The sequence below is a fragment of the Lotus japonicus genome, chromosome 5 (genome assembly GCF_012489685.1).
Source record: "Lotus japonicus ecotype B-129 chromosome 5, LjGifu_v1.2".
Taxonomy (NCBI): domain Eukaryota; kingdom Viridiplantae; phylum Streptophyta; class Magnoliopsida; order Fabales; family Fabaceae; genus Lotus; species Lotus japonicus.
In genome coordinates this window covers 33,782,513-33,798,600 of record NC_080045.1, presented here as the reverse complement: position 1 = coordinate 33,798,600, position 16,088 = coordinate 33,782,513, and the positions used below count along the sequence as shown (strand labels likewise).

Genomic DNA, 16,088 nt, shown 5'->3' with positions numbered 1-16,088 from the left:
TATTTCCCACTGTAAACAAAAAAAAAAAAGAGCGAACAATCATTTTTAAATAAAAATGTTGATGTCGGTAAACGATGCAGAGAGTGTAGGATTTGAGTACCTCACTGGCTTACTCTCGAAACTGAGGTCTCAACTTTATTATATAAAAGTTAGATTGTTACATTTTTTTTCTTATTTATTTATTATTTTCTCATAACATTGGTCGTATTTCTCACTTTCTCTTCTTATTTTATTTTTTCAAACTTTAGATGGATAAGATGGATAGAGGTGAAAATAGAGCGAGCTTGAATAAAACATTTCAGAAATTGAACATTTCCAACGGCTTAAATATTAATTAGCATTAATTGGACCTTCATTACTTGATATATGCCAAAAGTAAGAAGGAAAAAAAAGTAAGGCAAAATGTTCATTAAAAGAACTCTTAAAACTAGCTAGTAATAGCCAACATAACTATATTGAATCAATCAGTACAGATAATTTGTGGCTTCAAATGCAACATTACTAAAAAACTTAATCCCATCATTAAAGGCATTAATAGCAGGAATAACTAGCTTTTCTCTAGCCAATGCACTCTGACACATTCCAGGTCCATCGCCAGCAACTTTTGCATCATAGTTTGCAGTCATTGGATCCTCAATCAACTCACCCAATGAGCTTCTAAACGAATTAATCGAGTACGTATAATCTTCGTTTACACAGAGCTTTAAGGCTTCAGAAGAAGGGTATTTGCTATACAATCCCTTGACATATGTTTGGGCCTTTACACCGTAATTTGCTCCCATCTCTAGGATGTAACTGCAAAGTGGTACCCATTCTGTGGCTGCAACGATTCTAGGGTCTGATCCCAAAACCTTTAGGCAGTGAGCATCGCCACGACACACAACTTCATACTTCTTTTGTGGAGGAGGAGCAGCATGTGGAGGAGGAGCAGCATAAGAACTGATTATGATTAAAGAAAGAGTGAACAAAAATGAAAAAAATGTTGAGGGACTCATCCTGATCTCGATTTCTTTGCTTAGTACTGGTGGTGAATGCAAGGTGATGGTGGTGAGAAGTCTAACCTTATGGTTATTTATATAGAGATTTCTATACGTTATATTTTGACCCATGATTAAAGCTATTAATTTTTTAGTCAAATGTCAAATAATAGTATTAACTATATTAAAAGCATGAAATATGTATGTAATATATATGCATTAAATGCAATTAAACACAGTATTTTAATATTAAATTATTGTTAAAGAATTTACTTTAAAACAAAAAATGTTAAGCATGAAATATGAATTATATGTATTCACTCATAAATACATTTGTGATGTAAAAAAAAATTATTGTTGAAGAATTTATGTTAAAATAATCATTAAATAATATGAAAACAATAACTATAAAAATATGAAATATGTATTTAATATATTTATAAAATGAACTTACACGATTGAATGTAATTAATATATTGTCATGGTAGTATTTCATACAAAATAATAGTGACTAGAGAAGTCAGAAGAATAATAAATGAATTAATGTAAGAATAATAATCATTCTGTAATAAAATTAACTATTTTAAGAAACATGAAATAAGTACTTAATATATACATCAAATTGTCACACTATTATAATATCAAATTATTTTTAATTGATTTACGTTATAATGCAAAATATTAAACATGAAATATGCATTATTTGTATTTAAGCATAATTAAAGTTAATTTCTTAGTCACATGTGCATTGCTATTTTAATATTAAATTATTATTGAAGAATTTACTTTAAAATAAAAATAATTAAATAATATAATAAATATTACTGTAAAGAGATGAAATATGTATTTAATATATTTATTAATGAACTAATCTGATTAAATGTATTGATATATTGTGATTGTAGTATATCATACAAAATAAATGTGACTAGAGAAGTCAGAAGAATAATAAATGTATTCACACTATTCTAATATCAAATTATATTTGAAGAATTTACATTAAAATAAAAACATTTAATAATATATTAATTATTACCATAAATAAGTTTCAAAAAACTCATTACAATAAACGAGATGAAATATTGGACTGTGCGAGACCCTGAGGTCCCTCGCCCAGGCGCGCCCGCTTTGGGCGATGAGTGAACCAGGGAATTGAGCCTTCTCCCAGGAGGCCCAACTAGCCCATTAGGAGAAGTTAAGGGCGCCAAGCCCAACCCTTGAACCTATAAATAGGGAGCGGTTACCAATTGTAAGGGACTCTTAGCTCATTTGAGAAATACAGGCTTGAAATTCAATTATTTTCTCTCTCTAAGCGGTTACGCTCTTACTCTCTCTAGATTCTCACATCGCGATCCTCTCACTATAGGTACCGTACCTCATCTTTAGGGTGAGCAGAAATTCCGAACCCGACCGAACCCGCTCTACCCGTTTCAAAAATCACGCTGCGGTCGGGTCGGGTCGGGTCGGGCCACGGGTACAGGCGAAATTTTCTGGCGGTTACGTGCGGCTACATTCGGTCGGAATCGGTGGGAATTTTAGCTTCCGTCGATACCCGAACCGAACCGACATAGCACTGGACATTTACTTTTTGTACAGATCTGATTATCTGAGGAGGCTCCCTAGCCACACAAACTCTGAGCATTTACCCTCTCTCTCTCTCTGAAATTTAACCCTAGATATATAAGCCAATTCAATTCACTCTTCTCTTCTCAAAATTACAATTACCCTTGTGCCGCTGCAGCCTGCATGTCTTCTTCGCTCTCCCTCCATCGTTCATCCACTCTCCTCTCTGGTAAGACATCTTCTCAGCTCTCACCATTGTTCTCAACTTCTCCTCTTGACATCTTCTTTCTCACCCTTTATTTATAATGAAAAATTCTTGAAAACTCTTGTTTTTACTGAACTTTTTATTACTGAAATATTCCAATCATTGTTTGACTTGTTTATTTCTACTGAAATAAATTGTTCTTTTTCTACTAAAATATGCTTGAAACCCGTCCCCTTGTTCCTACTGAAATTTGTTTCTATAATATGTTAATATTTGTATGGTTCATGTGATTAGGAGGGTAACCGAAGCAAGGGCTAAGGATATCATCTTTTGACTAAAGACTTCTTACTTGTGAGAGCACTTTGTCTGGTATTTTTTAAGATCCTTATTTCATATTTTTATTGGGTATTCTTTGTACTGTAGGTTTTATTTTGGTTGTGATAATAAGTGTTTTGGTTGTGATAATGTGAGTTTGCTATGTTGTGCTCAATGAATTTGTGAGCCTGGTATATTCACGTAATTTGATGGCTAATTTGATGGCATGTATTTTGTTCAAAAGCTAATTTTGTGTCATGTATTCTGTAATTTATTCTTCAGCTTCTAGGTTTTCAATCATTAAATATTAAAGTCATTCATTTACTTTGATTTCTTCTTTGTCATAGAAATGAAGAAATCTAGGCAGCGTTTGACAGCACCAACGCCTTTACCAACTGAAACCGACAATCCTCCAACTGCTACACAGCCATCCAATGCCACTCCAGCTGAAGGAGGTGCTTCTGGTAGAGGTCAGCCTTCTACTCAACAGAAGCAAACATCTACTGCTGAAGCTACGATAACTGATCCCGCTCCTAAAAGTAAAAAGAAGCGAAGACAAAATGCTAGTGGCTCTCGGAAGTCTTCTTCTATATGGGATCACTTCACCCAAGTACCTGATATTGAGGTTGATGAGACGACTGCAGCTTGTAATTATTGTGGTAAGAGGTATTTAGCTGATTCTAAGCTTCATGGTACATCAAACTTGTGGGCTCATTTGAAAGTTTGTGTTAAGTATGCATATGCAATCAATCATGATTCTAGCCAAACAGTCCTTGCATTTACCCCTGGTATGACTAGTGAGTTGACAGCTGCAAGCCTTAGATATGATGCGGAAACATGTAGGAAAGTTGTGGCCATGTTTGTCATCTTAGATGAACACCCTTTTAGTGTAGTTGAGGGTATTGGTTTCAAATTACTCATTAACAAAATTCAGCCCCAAATGACTGTCCCTTCTAGATTTACTGTGACTAGGGATTGTTACCAACTCTACCTTGATGAAAAAGTGAGGTTGAGAGGATATTTGAAATCTAATTGCAATAGGGTGACACTCACAACTGATTCCTGGACATCAATCCAAAACCTCAGTTATCTAACTCTCACTGCACATTTTATAGATAATGACTGGAGGTATCGAAAAAGAATTATAAGTTTTTCTGTTGTCCCGAACCATAAAGGTGAAACCATAGGTAGACATGTGGAAGAGATTTTGAGGGAATGGGGGTTGAGGAATGTTTTTACTCTCACAGTTGATAATGCATCATCCAATGATAAGGCTATAGAACATTTGATAAAGAGAGTGAGGACTATGGGTGGTTTGGTGTTAGATGAAGAGTTTTTTCACATGAGATGTTGTGCCCATATCCTCAACCTAGTTGTCAATGATGGTTTGAAGGACTTGAATAGGTCCATTGATAATATTCGCAATGCTGTTAGGTTTGTGAGGTCCTCACCCAATAGACTTGCCAAATTCAAAGAGTGCATTGAGTTTTCAAATATAACTTCCAAGAAATTAGTATGTCTTGATGTTCCTACTAGATGGAACTCGACATATATGATGTTGGATGCAGCTGAAAGGTTTCAGCCAGCATTTGAGAAGATGGAATTTGAGGAGTTAAGTTATGTCGAATACTTTGGGACTGTTGGGCCACCTACTGCTGAGGACTGGGAGAGTTCAAGGGTGTTTGTAAAATTTTTAAAGATTTTTTATGATGCTACCAAAGTCTTTTCAGCATCAACACATGTGAGCATGCATTCTGCATTTCATCAATTGGCTTTGATCCACATGGAGCTGAAAAAGTGTTGTAACAGTTCAAACTCTTCTTTTAGAAAAATGGGTGTGGAGATGAAGCTGAAATATGATAAGTATTGGGGTAATATTAAGTCAATTAATAAACTCCTTTACTTTGGTGTAATTTTTGACCCTCGATACAAGTTCAGTTATGTCGAATGGTCCTTTCTACAAATGTATGGTGAAAACACAACATTCCTAAATGAAATGTCAACTAGTGTGAAGGATGATCTTACTAGAATGTACAACTGGTCTGCTTCAGCCCATGAGGAACGGAAACAGATCTGTGCAATCATCTCATGCCCCTTTGGAGGGGATTGGACAAGGTGCATCATCTACTCCGGTTGAATGTTCATCATTTTTATAACGGGCAGATGCTTTTAAGAAGCATTTAAAGGAGAAAAGTTCAATTGATAGAAAAAATGAGCTTGAGACATACTTAAGTGAAGCTAATGTTGAAGGAAATGACAAATTTGACATGCTACTATGGTGGAAGCAAAATTCTGGTAGGTTCCCTATACTTTCTTCCATGGTGCGAGATGTCCTTGCAACCCCTGTTTCAACCGTGGCATCGGAGAGTGCATTTAGCACTGGTGGTAGGGTGTTGGAGCCCTTTAGAAGCTCCCTTAGCCCAAAAATTGCAGAGGGTCTGATTTGTGCCCAGAACTGGTTGAAGCCTTCTCTTTACCAATTCAAAGATCAAGACCTTGATGAGGAGTGGGAGCTTAATGATGAGATTGTAGCAGGTATTGTTGTTTTGTTCTCTTTTATTATGTGTTATACTATTGTTTTTTTTATAAATTTTAATCTATTCTTTCACTTCCTTTTCATATGACCAAGAATTACAAGCAGCAGCAAGTTCTATGACCCCAGGTGGATCAGCTTCAGCAGCTGGAACATCCTCTCAGCCAATGAATATTGGCTGAAAGCGCAACTTAAAAGTACAATTTCCCTTGAACTTTTTAATTTTTCCTTTAAGTACTTAAGTTAGCCAATTCTTATGTACTTATTTATTTTATGTATCTGTTACAGGTGCTTGTCTTTTTTGGAGTCATTTGCAGGTCAAATGACTCACTATAATATTATATAGTATATGTAGGTTATTTTGCAAGCATTGTAGAAGGCTGTGATGAACCTGTTTTTTGGGAGGTTTGTACCACATGTCAAACTGTTTTGAATTTGTTATTTGTTTTATCAAGTTTTTTCCGTTCACCTATGCTTTTCCAATTACTTCCAGGTTGAATCACCTATGTTGAACATGATTTTTTTGGTGGGGCAGCAGCAAGAACTCTTAAGTCTTAAGGATGTGCACTAAATTAATCACAACATGTCGGTAACTACTTTCTTCCTTTTGTAATAACTAAATGTGTGTTTCCTTTGCTTTTAATTATTATGTTTATTTCTGATTACAATATTTTATGATTGCATTATTAGCTTTTTGAAAGACTTGGTGGGACACTTGGATAGGGGATGAATCTGATTGCTGATGAGATGATAAAGAAGCTTATGAAGGACATGGAAAACATTTCTTCATTCCTTGTTGGGTAATGAAAAAAATTTCTTTCTTTTAGTATAAGTGTATGCATACATGATTTGGATAAATAATTTTCTTTTGTGTGGTGAATGGTGATTATAGAACTTAATTATCGTTGCTCTCCTATAATATCTTTTAATCCATTTAGCTTACTCAATCTTGCAGGATTTGGTTGGGTTATTGTGTGTGCTGATCATAGACATGCTGAAGAGGGAATCCTACATGATTTCAGTTTTCATTCTTTATGGATATTTCAAGTCTAAAGTCTTGTAATATGATTTAAAATCTAAACTTTCGTAGTAGACACAATGTTGTTAATTCCAAGACCCTTTTAGTGTGATTCAAGACTCAAGTTTTAGTTGTAATTTGGCAGTTAAGATACAATCCAGTTTATGTTTATGTGAATGTTATTATTGACTATGGTTATTGAGCTTTTAAGTTCTAATAGAGCCAATTTGTGATGTGTTGTACTTGGCTGGTAAAATTGATCAATAGGTTATTATTGATTTATTGGCCATTTGGCGTCTTAATTAGCTTTGTGATGTTTTCTTGAAGTTAGGCTTATTGTTGGTGGGCTTATTATTGACCCACGTTTTATAAAAAAAAAATTCATTCAAAAAAAAATCTCATTTTTCCTTCAAAAAAAAAAACTGGCCAAAAAAAGTCCAGCCCAGTTAAGGCCCAAACCGTCCAAACCGAACCGAGTAAACCGCCTAACCGTTATAAACCGACCCGACCAAACCGATTTGGTCCACGGTCGAAATCGGTCCAGATTTTGAGCTGTTCGGTTCTTGGCGGTGGGGTTTGATTGGGCCCGAACCCGACCGAACCCGACCGTTGCTCACCCCTACCCATCTCTGTGTTCTTGGATAGAACATTTGGCGCCGTCTGTGGGGATCGATAGATTTCGATTCCCGGACACGTGGATAGTGATTTGGTTGAGAGAAGTTAGATTTTCCGTGCAATTCTCTTCAGTTTTCTGGGATTTTGGTTTAATTTTTGGTTCGCTTGTGAAGTCTGATGGAAACACGTCGTCGGAGACGCGACAGAGAGCAGGAGCAGGGCGCGGTTCTCCTCTGTAACGCCTCGATTTCTCGAGTGTCACACAGTAAACCATTTTCGTAAAGAATTTTCGCCGTTCAATTATTAATCTTGTTTTAATGACAAAAGATTCATTTTATCGAAAACTCTTGAAACTTATGAACAAATTTGCGGAATAAATAAGACATGCATTTCTGAATAAAATACTCGTAATTAAAAGAAACTGTAATTCCAAAGTACATAAATGAAACCTTGGGCTAAAGCCCTACAACAAGTACATCAAAAGAAAACCCCGAAAATAAAAATGATAAATAATAGTTCGACACGAATTCTCAGCCCCACAGAAAGGAACACTCTAATCCTGATCCCGCTCCGGAACGTCAGCTCCCGCTCCACGCACTCTCTTCTTAGACCGCTCCAGCTTTATCACGCTCTTCCGAGGTCCCACTGTAGTCTGATGAAACCTAGCGGGAGGATGTGGCAGCACAACAGTCCCATCACTAAGGATCTGCCTCTCCACAGCCGTCCCAGATCTGTTCCTCCCTAAGAGCACCGCATCGCCGACGCAGACTCTCCGGACTCCGGAACCGTCGGTCTCCTAGAGCCGGTCTTCCGCTGGCCTACTCAGAACGATCTCCCATCTCACGATAGTCTCCAATACCGTGGTGGTCACCATCTACCCCCCCCCCCCCAAATAAACACATAAACAACTAACAGGGTCAGATCACATGTTCTCATGGGAACATTCACATGTTCATGTATTCTCATAAATAACAAGGTATAATAAGCATAATCTTTACGTTGTATCAAAGTCAGTCACCTAAGATCAGTTAGGCTAACGACCTCACCATTCACACAACCACCACAACACCAATGGCCATAATCACGATCATCCGCAGATGAACAATTCTCGGAGGGGACACACCGTACAACCCTCAATCATGTGGGGGGGGGGGGACACACCGTCCGCCGAACACACCGTCCGCCCACAGAATCACAAGGTGACCGCAGTCAACCAAATCACGTGGGGACACACCGTACAACCCACAAAACACCCTCGCGTGCAAGTAACCGTTTGTCTCTAACGGTACCATCGTTCTCATGGTCCATAGTCATCACTAGACCTATGTTCAAATTACATCACATTTTACTTGCAAGAGATTAAGTCTCAATTCTCTTTGTTAGGGCTCTAACAGTCAACCTAGAGTCTTAACATCTTCACAAGACTTATACAACATAATCACAATAATAACCACAGCACCAAAAGGAATTACAGCTGGATGAGCGACCTTTTGGCAATATTCAAATCAGGCACCAAATAAGAAATATCAAACACATAGTCATATTCTCATGCACATCAACACTTAAGCCATGGCAACCTCATCAATCAAGCCATCAAATAAACTTGTGCATGAATCGGAAGGAAGAAAACTTGCCAACAACCACAAAAGTGGCTTAGTCGAACCCTAAAGGGTCCAAGGTTTTCTAAAACTCTTCCTTCCATCCATCTCAACTTCACAAGTCAATGTCCAGCCAACAACAATAAGCATATACTCTCCAAAAATCCAGAATTGATCATGTCACAATTACATGTTAAAATCATGTGAAAATCTAGGCAAATTTGGCATAAACTCATGGTTTCCATACACAAGACCTAGGGTAATTTGCCAAACATTAACCTACTGATCATGGCATCACACAAGCTTCACAAATATGGTAAAAACTCCAGAAACAATCAGCAACAATCAATACATCAAAAAGCTAAAGAAAAATCCACCAAAACCGCATTTTTGTACACATGAAATCATAGCTTTTCACATAGAAATCCCTAAACTCTACCCATGTCCTAGAGATAAGCCCTTACCTTGATTTCTTGATCTGAAAAGAATGGAAGAATGAAGCTTGGATAATCTGCTCCTTGCTGTCCAAGTTCCTCTTCTACTCGAATCCTAGCATTTAGACAGCAGGAACAGTGTGCATTAAAACTGGTCTCCAGAATTCATTTCTCAGCCACAATTGACATACTATACATGCCTGGAAAGCTATTTTGAAAATATACAACTTTCTAGTTTATCACGTTTTCATCTGAGACCCAGAATTAGGTGATATTAGGCTCTGAAGCTCGCTGTCCAGTACAGAAAACTGGCAGTGATACTTTTACCTTCAAATTAATTTCTAACCATTTGAGTCCAAGGTTTCTAGGCCATGTTCCAGAAAACATACAGCACATATTCCTCCTCTAAATTCCAGTAGCAACATCTCATCATAATCATTAAGAATTTAATCAATCTTAGGCATATGAATCATCATGAATCAGATCTAAGCAAAACTCATATCAAGGGTGACATCTATAATAGTGATTTGCAAAGAGGCATGGCATCCATCATCTCATCATCTTAAACAGTAGGCATCACGAGCATATGGCAGATAATCAAGCCCTAAACCCCTCATGCATTCTCATACATCATTCATCATCATAAAGATTCAACCCTTAATCATGCTTTCATGAAATTTTCATCAAGAAACCTAGACTCTACCCTTACCTTGGCTGATTGGAATGAGAGAGATGATGAAAAGGATGAATGAAAAGCTCTCTCCTTGCTCGAAATCTCCTCCTCACCCTTGCTCCTCCACGGCTTCTTCCTGTTCTTCTTCTTCTTCTTCTTCTTCTTTTTCCTTCTTTTCTTCTTCTTCTCTTCCACGGCCTTCCTCTCTCCCTCTCACTCTCTCTTTCTTTCTATCTTTTGCTGGATGTGTGATGAGAATGGAAGTGTGGAAATGTGTTCTAACTCTGCCCTTTTTGATCTCTCAAAAAAACTGAAAACCCCTTCCCTTTTTACCCCTAAACCCACGGCCTCACTAGCATGTACAAGGACCTTCACAAACTTCACCAATTTGAAAGGAGACAAGGCATTAATGCTCATCATTAGCCCATAATTCTCTTGACCAAAACTGATCTGCAATAACTAGGAGACATAACCCCCAATAATCCCCTTAACTCAAGCAAACCAAGTGAACAAACACTCCTCTCCTTCCCTAAGTGAAATCGGCTAGCATACATCATGGCTAGGTTTTCCTTTTCTCTTCTCCCTTCATAACTTGGCCCAAGCCCAACTAATTACCCTCCTAACTACTGATTAAGAGGATAAAATAAATCAAGGCAAACTCCTTCCCTTGATTTTAAAGAAATAAATTCGGAATTAAGAAAATTTCTTCTAGCAAAATTGCTAGTACAATACAGCCTGACCTTCCGTCACTAAAACATGACTATCTCGGGCTACAGAGGTCGGAATGACCTGAAACCAACGAGAGAATTTAGCTAACTCAGAGAGCTACAACTCTCATGAAGGAAGCTTTCCAAGATTAGGTCTTTAAGACCTCTCAAAAATTCACACAAGGTCACGGACAGATTAGCAATTAAATCAAACTTCACTAGAAATTTCACTTTTATTCAATAAATCACTTAAGCAATACATAAGCAAGGTTAGGGTCTTACATCCTCGTCCGTGTGAGAGGCAGGCCGCGACGGGAAGAGGTCCGCCGCGACGAGTCCGAGTAATTGACTCCTCCTCCGCCTCCTCCACCTCCTCCTTCTCCAACACCTCCTCTGCTTTCTCCGTCGTCCTCACCGGAGCAACACAGGTCCCCAACACACTCGCCAGGAGCCTCACGGGGAGAAACGCCGCCGCTACAAGCTCCGATCACCGGTCGAGATTGGCAACGTCTGATCCGAAGTGTCAATGACATTCGGCAGCGGAACGATTACTTAGAGGAGCAGTTGGAGTAATATCGAGTCGAGCAACAAGATGAAGGAGAGCGGGAAGCCGAAGTCGTGGCCGAGTTGGAACCGTTCTCGGCGGCGGTAAGGGAGGTGGCTATTCCGGATAATATGAAGAACCTCGTTCTGGAAGCATATAGTGGCAAGGCCGATCCCAAGGAGCACCTGTTGTATTTCAACACGAAGATGGTGATAAGTGCAGCTTCTGACGCGGTAAAATGCAGAATGTTCCCGTCAACTTTTAAAGGCACGGTGATGGCATGGTTCACGACCTTGCCTCGCGGATCTATCACGAACTTCCATGATTTCTCGTCAAAGTTCCATGTTCAGTTTTCCACGAGCAAGAGCAAGCAGGTTACGATAGAGGACTTATACAACGTGCGCCAGTCGGACGGGGAAACTTTGAAGCAATACGTGAAACGATTCAGCGCGGCGTCTGTTAAAATTGAGAAATCAGAACCACATGCTTATGCGCGCGCTTTCAAGAACGGGTTACAACCAGGAAAGCTGAACGGTAAGTTGAGCCGAAAGTCAGCTCGGTCGATGGCGGAGATCCGCGCGCGGGCAAACACTTACATTTTGGACGAGGAGGATGACACTTTTAAACGAAAACGTGCAAAAATGGAAAAGGAGGGCGATCAGAGAGATGCGTCGTCGGAAGGGAAACCAAGTAAAGAGAAAGGACAAGGGAGCGGTGGAGCAACAGGGTTTTCAGCACGGGGGCAGCAAGCGGAAGGTAGGGAAAAGGAACCCGACTTGTCGCCGCGCGGATAAAAAGAAGGGAAAAGCGGGGTATTGGAGACTCGTGGGGGCGACATTTGTTAAACCAAGGGCAACTAAGCGCAGCAAAGGAAAAGGTAAGATAGGCGAGGACCCGCGCTACTTCGGGGCGAACTGGAGGAGGGATCAGCCCTGCAATGACAACGACTGGGAGGCGAGCAAGTCGGGGATAAAAGATGAGGTGCTTGGCGTGGTGCTCTAATTTGGGGAAAAATCCAAGGGCAGGAGCAAGGATGAGGCGAGAAGGCGGGAAAGTTAGGATAAAAATAAAGATGCACTCTTTTTCTCCATCGTGGGAGTTTTTTAATGAGGCATCCCTCAATAAATGTAAAATCTCATTTTACAATCAAATACAAAAAGGATATTCCCAGCAATACTCCTAGCTCGACTGAATTATCACGGTCGCAACACGACCTTGATGTCTGGGGATCGCTCCGGAAAGTCCGGCGCGAACCCCTGCTACACGCTTAGCAACTCAACCAAAACGTCACGGTTTCCTGGTGGGAAAAATTCCCCGAAGGTGGCGATCCCAACACGACCTTGATGTCTGGGGATCGCTCCGGAAAAGTCCAGCAGGAACCTCTGATCACTCGTTGGCGATGTGTGCAGATAAGTTACTTATCCCAAAAGTCTCCCCGAAATATGGGCGAGCAAAACCTCCCCGAAATATGGGTGAGAACACTATGCTAGGCTAAGTCTTAGGCAACCTATATGGCCATTGGGCCCCAAGCAGTCATAAGTCCTCGCCAGGACAAACCTGGCAAGGCCACACCTGCTCTTACGGGAAATACGGTGTGAGTAAAGCCTCGGTTCAAAACTGAGCGAAAGTCCTAGCCTTCTTTGGCACACACTCAAAATCGCTACACGATGACTAAACCCAAAGGCGTAATACGAACGAATGGAGAAAATATAGCAGCGCGATGAATAAAATAAGACAAGCGAAATTCTGTTCATTTAAACGCAAAACAACATTAGGTACAAAGGGGTAAGAAAAAGTCAATGCAGAATATTTAAGTTATATTATTATTCTCCGTTTTCCCTGGAGGTTCGTGAGGGCCGACCAAACCCTTGGGGGTAATCTTCTTGAAGGCTCCCATTCCGCTGAGATCTATTCCCTCATAAAGGTACTGGATCTGGGCTTTGGCGAGGAAAAAACCGTGACCGCGCCCCTCTACAGCCTCAGCAACGGCTTCAACCTTCAGCCTCGCTCGAAGGGTTTGAGCCTCAGAGACCGCCCGGGTCTCCATTTCCGCAATGGCTTTGATTTTTGTCGCGAGTTGATTCTTCACTTCGGCGAGAGTCTCATTCGACAGCGCCAACTCGCTGCGCAGGGCCGCTATCTCCTCGTCCTTGGCGATACAGGCGGCCCTACTCACGACGATTGCCTCGTTCTTCACCTCCAACTCCTTCTGCAAATCGTCCCGCTCGTCCTTAAAATCCTCCATTCTCTCTTCACAGGCGGATAAGTCGGCCTCGCGACCGTGTATCTCGATTCCCAAGTTGGTCAGCTTAGTTACTTGGGCCGTCACCTGAGTCAGCAACCTGTCACGCTCTCCGTACGCCTCAAGTGTGGTGAGACGATAAATTTCAGCCTTCTGGCGGAGCTCTTCAACTTCAGTCGCAGAGGCTGAATCTTGGGATAACTGGGCAAAGAGACACCCCACGCAGGAGGCTCGAGATGGCTTTTTCTACCACGCCATCAAGGTCGGAATTCTCAGAACGGATCAGACAACATGAAATCGACAGGAGTAAGTTGCTGGTTTGGAGGGGAGTTTTCTTCCTCGACAACATTTGGATGAATGATGGCAGGAGAACAGGGGCGAGGGGAAGGAGAGACAGCAGGAGCTTGATCCTTGTCATTCATTATGAGCCGTTTCATGGGTTGGGGAAGCCCTGGGAGAGCTTACCCCAGCTTGTTGGGATGCGTGGAATAGACGATTTGATGGGGAGGATGAAGGGGATGCTGCTTGAGCAGGATTGGGAGCGGCGTCCTCGGAGACACCTTGGCCAAGGGGAGTCTCCTTAAGAATTGGCGAGGTTTCCACCTCATTGCCTTTGGGATCTGGTACGTCCTCGCCCGCCACATCATGGCGAGGAATAGACGATTTGACGGTTTGGACAGTGTTGACCCCCTTGGTCCTCTTTTTCCTCTTCTTTAGCAGAGGGGGGGCAGCCAATGTTTCTCCGTCTGGGCCAAAGTCAGCTTCTTTGGATTTGTGGGAATCTTCCACCAAAAAGGGAAGAGTGGTGTTGATGAAAGAACCCGGCGCCGGCTCGTCAGTCTCCGATGGAATGACAGTATCAGGCGTGTATTCGCTAGACTCAGGGACTATAGCATATGACATGGCACCGCCGGCCTCAGGAGAGGGCGGCGCAGGCTCAACTGGTGCGGATCTGCGTACCCGTTTCCTTGGGGATGGGGCGGTGGCCTCGGCGTCGGCATCCGCGGCAGTATGTTTCCTCTTACTTCCGTTGGTGTTGAAGACGGAAGGAAATTCGACGGTTGCGGCGGCCAGGGCACGCTCCAGTTCAGTTTTAGTAAAATTCATTCCTCCAAGGAATGAACCAAGGATGTTCGTGCGGGCGGCCTCGAGCAATTGGGAGCACTCAAGGACCGGAAGCTCAGCGAGAAAGGTAAGGATAATTTTTTCTCCATCACTCAGCGACGCATCTGACGGCGGCGGAACATCGCGAGGGTTCTTGGTCCAATAGAAAGGAAACAGGGCAGTCCCGTCCCGAAGGGTAAAAGCCTCAGGATAGGTGGGGTGCACGGTAATATGGAAGTACCGGCGCCCGGGTCCCATCTTGACATTGCTCTTGTAGGGGTAAAGACATTGGCGGCCCGTGCGTGATTTCAAGGAAACCCACCCTGGGGTTTTGGTTTTTAGGGACTTCGGCTCCACGACGTAGAAGTAAAAGAAGTGGGCGGTTTTTGGTTCAAGGCCAACGGCATCGCAGAGAATCTCAAAACAGCGAGCGAAGGTCCAGGCGTTCTGTTGTAGTTGGCAGGGGGCCACGTTGATTTCCCTCATGACCTGGCGAAGAAAAGGGGAGAAGGGCAGTTTGATTCCCAGATCAAGGAACAGATATTCGTAAACATAAAAGAAATGGGGTCTCTCCACGCCATGATCGACCGCACGGTGCTGCCAGGGCCGACGAATTGATAGGCATCTTCCCGTAACAAGAACTTCCACGAGAGATTTCTCATAGCAAAACCCACAAGCCTGGCGGGCCAACTCAGTAACTGACTCATTAGATGACAATTCAGAAGTTTGGCAAATGGCCTTTTGGACGGGGGTCTCATCTGCGGACTCTGGTAGAGTGGCGAACACCCGGTTTCAGAAAGCAGTGGTCTCTCCCTCGCCCAGGGGAAGTCCTCCGCAAGGAGGGAGGTCAACTTGAGGCGGAGGCGTAGGGGCTATGCTTCGGGATCGAGAGAATTTCTTAGTACGGCGTGAGGAAGTCATTCTTGCTGAAGGAGAAGAATGGGGTGAACATAGGGTGAGGTGCTAGGGTAAAATTTTTGGCAGGGTGATGGGATCTCAGAAGTGGGGAATGATGGAACAAGGGGGGATTTAAAGGTTAGAGTGGGAAGCAGTTGGGAAATCGTGTCCCGTCGTGGTAAGGTGGAATGATTACGCTAGGAGAACGTGACGCGGTTTTTGGGGGAACGGGAGCGGCAATAAGTGAAAGTTGCAACCCCTGGAGTTCATTGGTCTAAATTCAAAATTGACAGGTTTTATTGTGATTTGAAAGGACATATTGGAGATAGCGGTTAAGATTTTGTAAGGATTCGTTGGACCTTGTGCCATCCTAATGCGTTACATGTGGCCTACACGCGTCAACTCATCGTGGCCCACGACGTTCATTGCTGGAACAGGGCGAGGGATCCAAGTGCTGTCGCCCCACAAGCCGACTTGTGGACTTATAGGATCAAAGGAATTCGCCGGGAAAGTCAAGGAACTAGCCTTAGGTTCTAGTTATCAAGCCATGTTGGCAATTATTTTTAGTCGTTAGGTTTTTGGCTTTAGGTAACTTACTCGTGATTGTCGCCTTGTATCTGCTTTTTCTTTTAAAGACACACTCAGCTCTCATGCTTTGAGCTC

The 16,088-nt window shown here is 41.9% G+C and overlaps 2 protein-coding genes and 1 long non-coding RNA gene across 3 annotated transcripts; 1 reads left to right on the top strand and 2 right to left on the bottom strand.

The window, feature by feature from the left end:
- Positions 1-407: 407 nt before the first annotated feature.
- On the bottom strand, positions 408-1,037 carry LOC130721224 (uncharacterized). Its single transcript, XM_057571985.1, has one exon. The coding sequence runs from the start codon at positions 993-995 to the stop codon at positions 465-467; it is 531 nt and encodes a 176-aa protein (XP_057427968.1). The 5' UTR covers positions 996-1,037; the 3' UTR covers positions 408-464.
- A 6,608-nt stretch (positions 1,038-7,645) lies between these two features.
- On the bottom strand, positions 7,646-10,116 carry LOC130720959 (uncharacterized). The gene is made up of 3 exons (XR_009013298.1): positions 9,968-10,116; positions 9,289-9,373; positions 7,646-8,100 (listed from the first exon to the last, which is right to left on the bottom strand). It is a non-coding gene; the product is annotated as an uncharacterized LOC130720959 (long non-coding RNA).
- Positions 10,117-11,313: 1,197 nt separating this feature from the next.
- On the top strand, positions 11,314-11,976 carry LOC130719467 (uncharacterized). Its single transcript, XM_057570096.1, has one exon. The coding sequence runs from the start codon at positions 11,314-11,316 to the stop codon at positions 11,974-11,976; it is 663 nt and encodes a 220-aa protein (XP_057426079.1).
- The last annotated feature ends 4,112 nt before the right edge of the window (positions 11,977-16,088 follow it).

Bases quoted from the DNA above. Each gene is read 5' to 3' on its own strand.
- LOC130719467 (XM_057570096.1), top strand. From the start codon at position 11,314: ATGAAGAACCTCGTTCTGGAAGCATATAGTGGCAAGGCCGATCCCAAG.
- LOC130721224 (XM_057571985.1), bottom strand. From the start codon at position 995: ATGAGTCCCTCAACATTTTTTTCATTTTTGTTCACTCTTTCTTTAATC.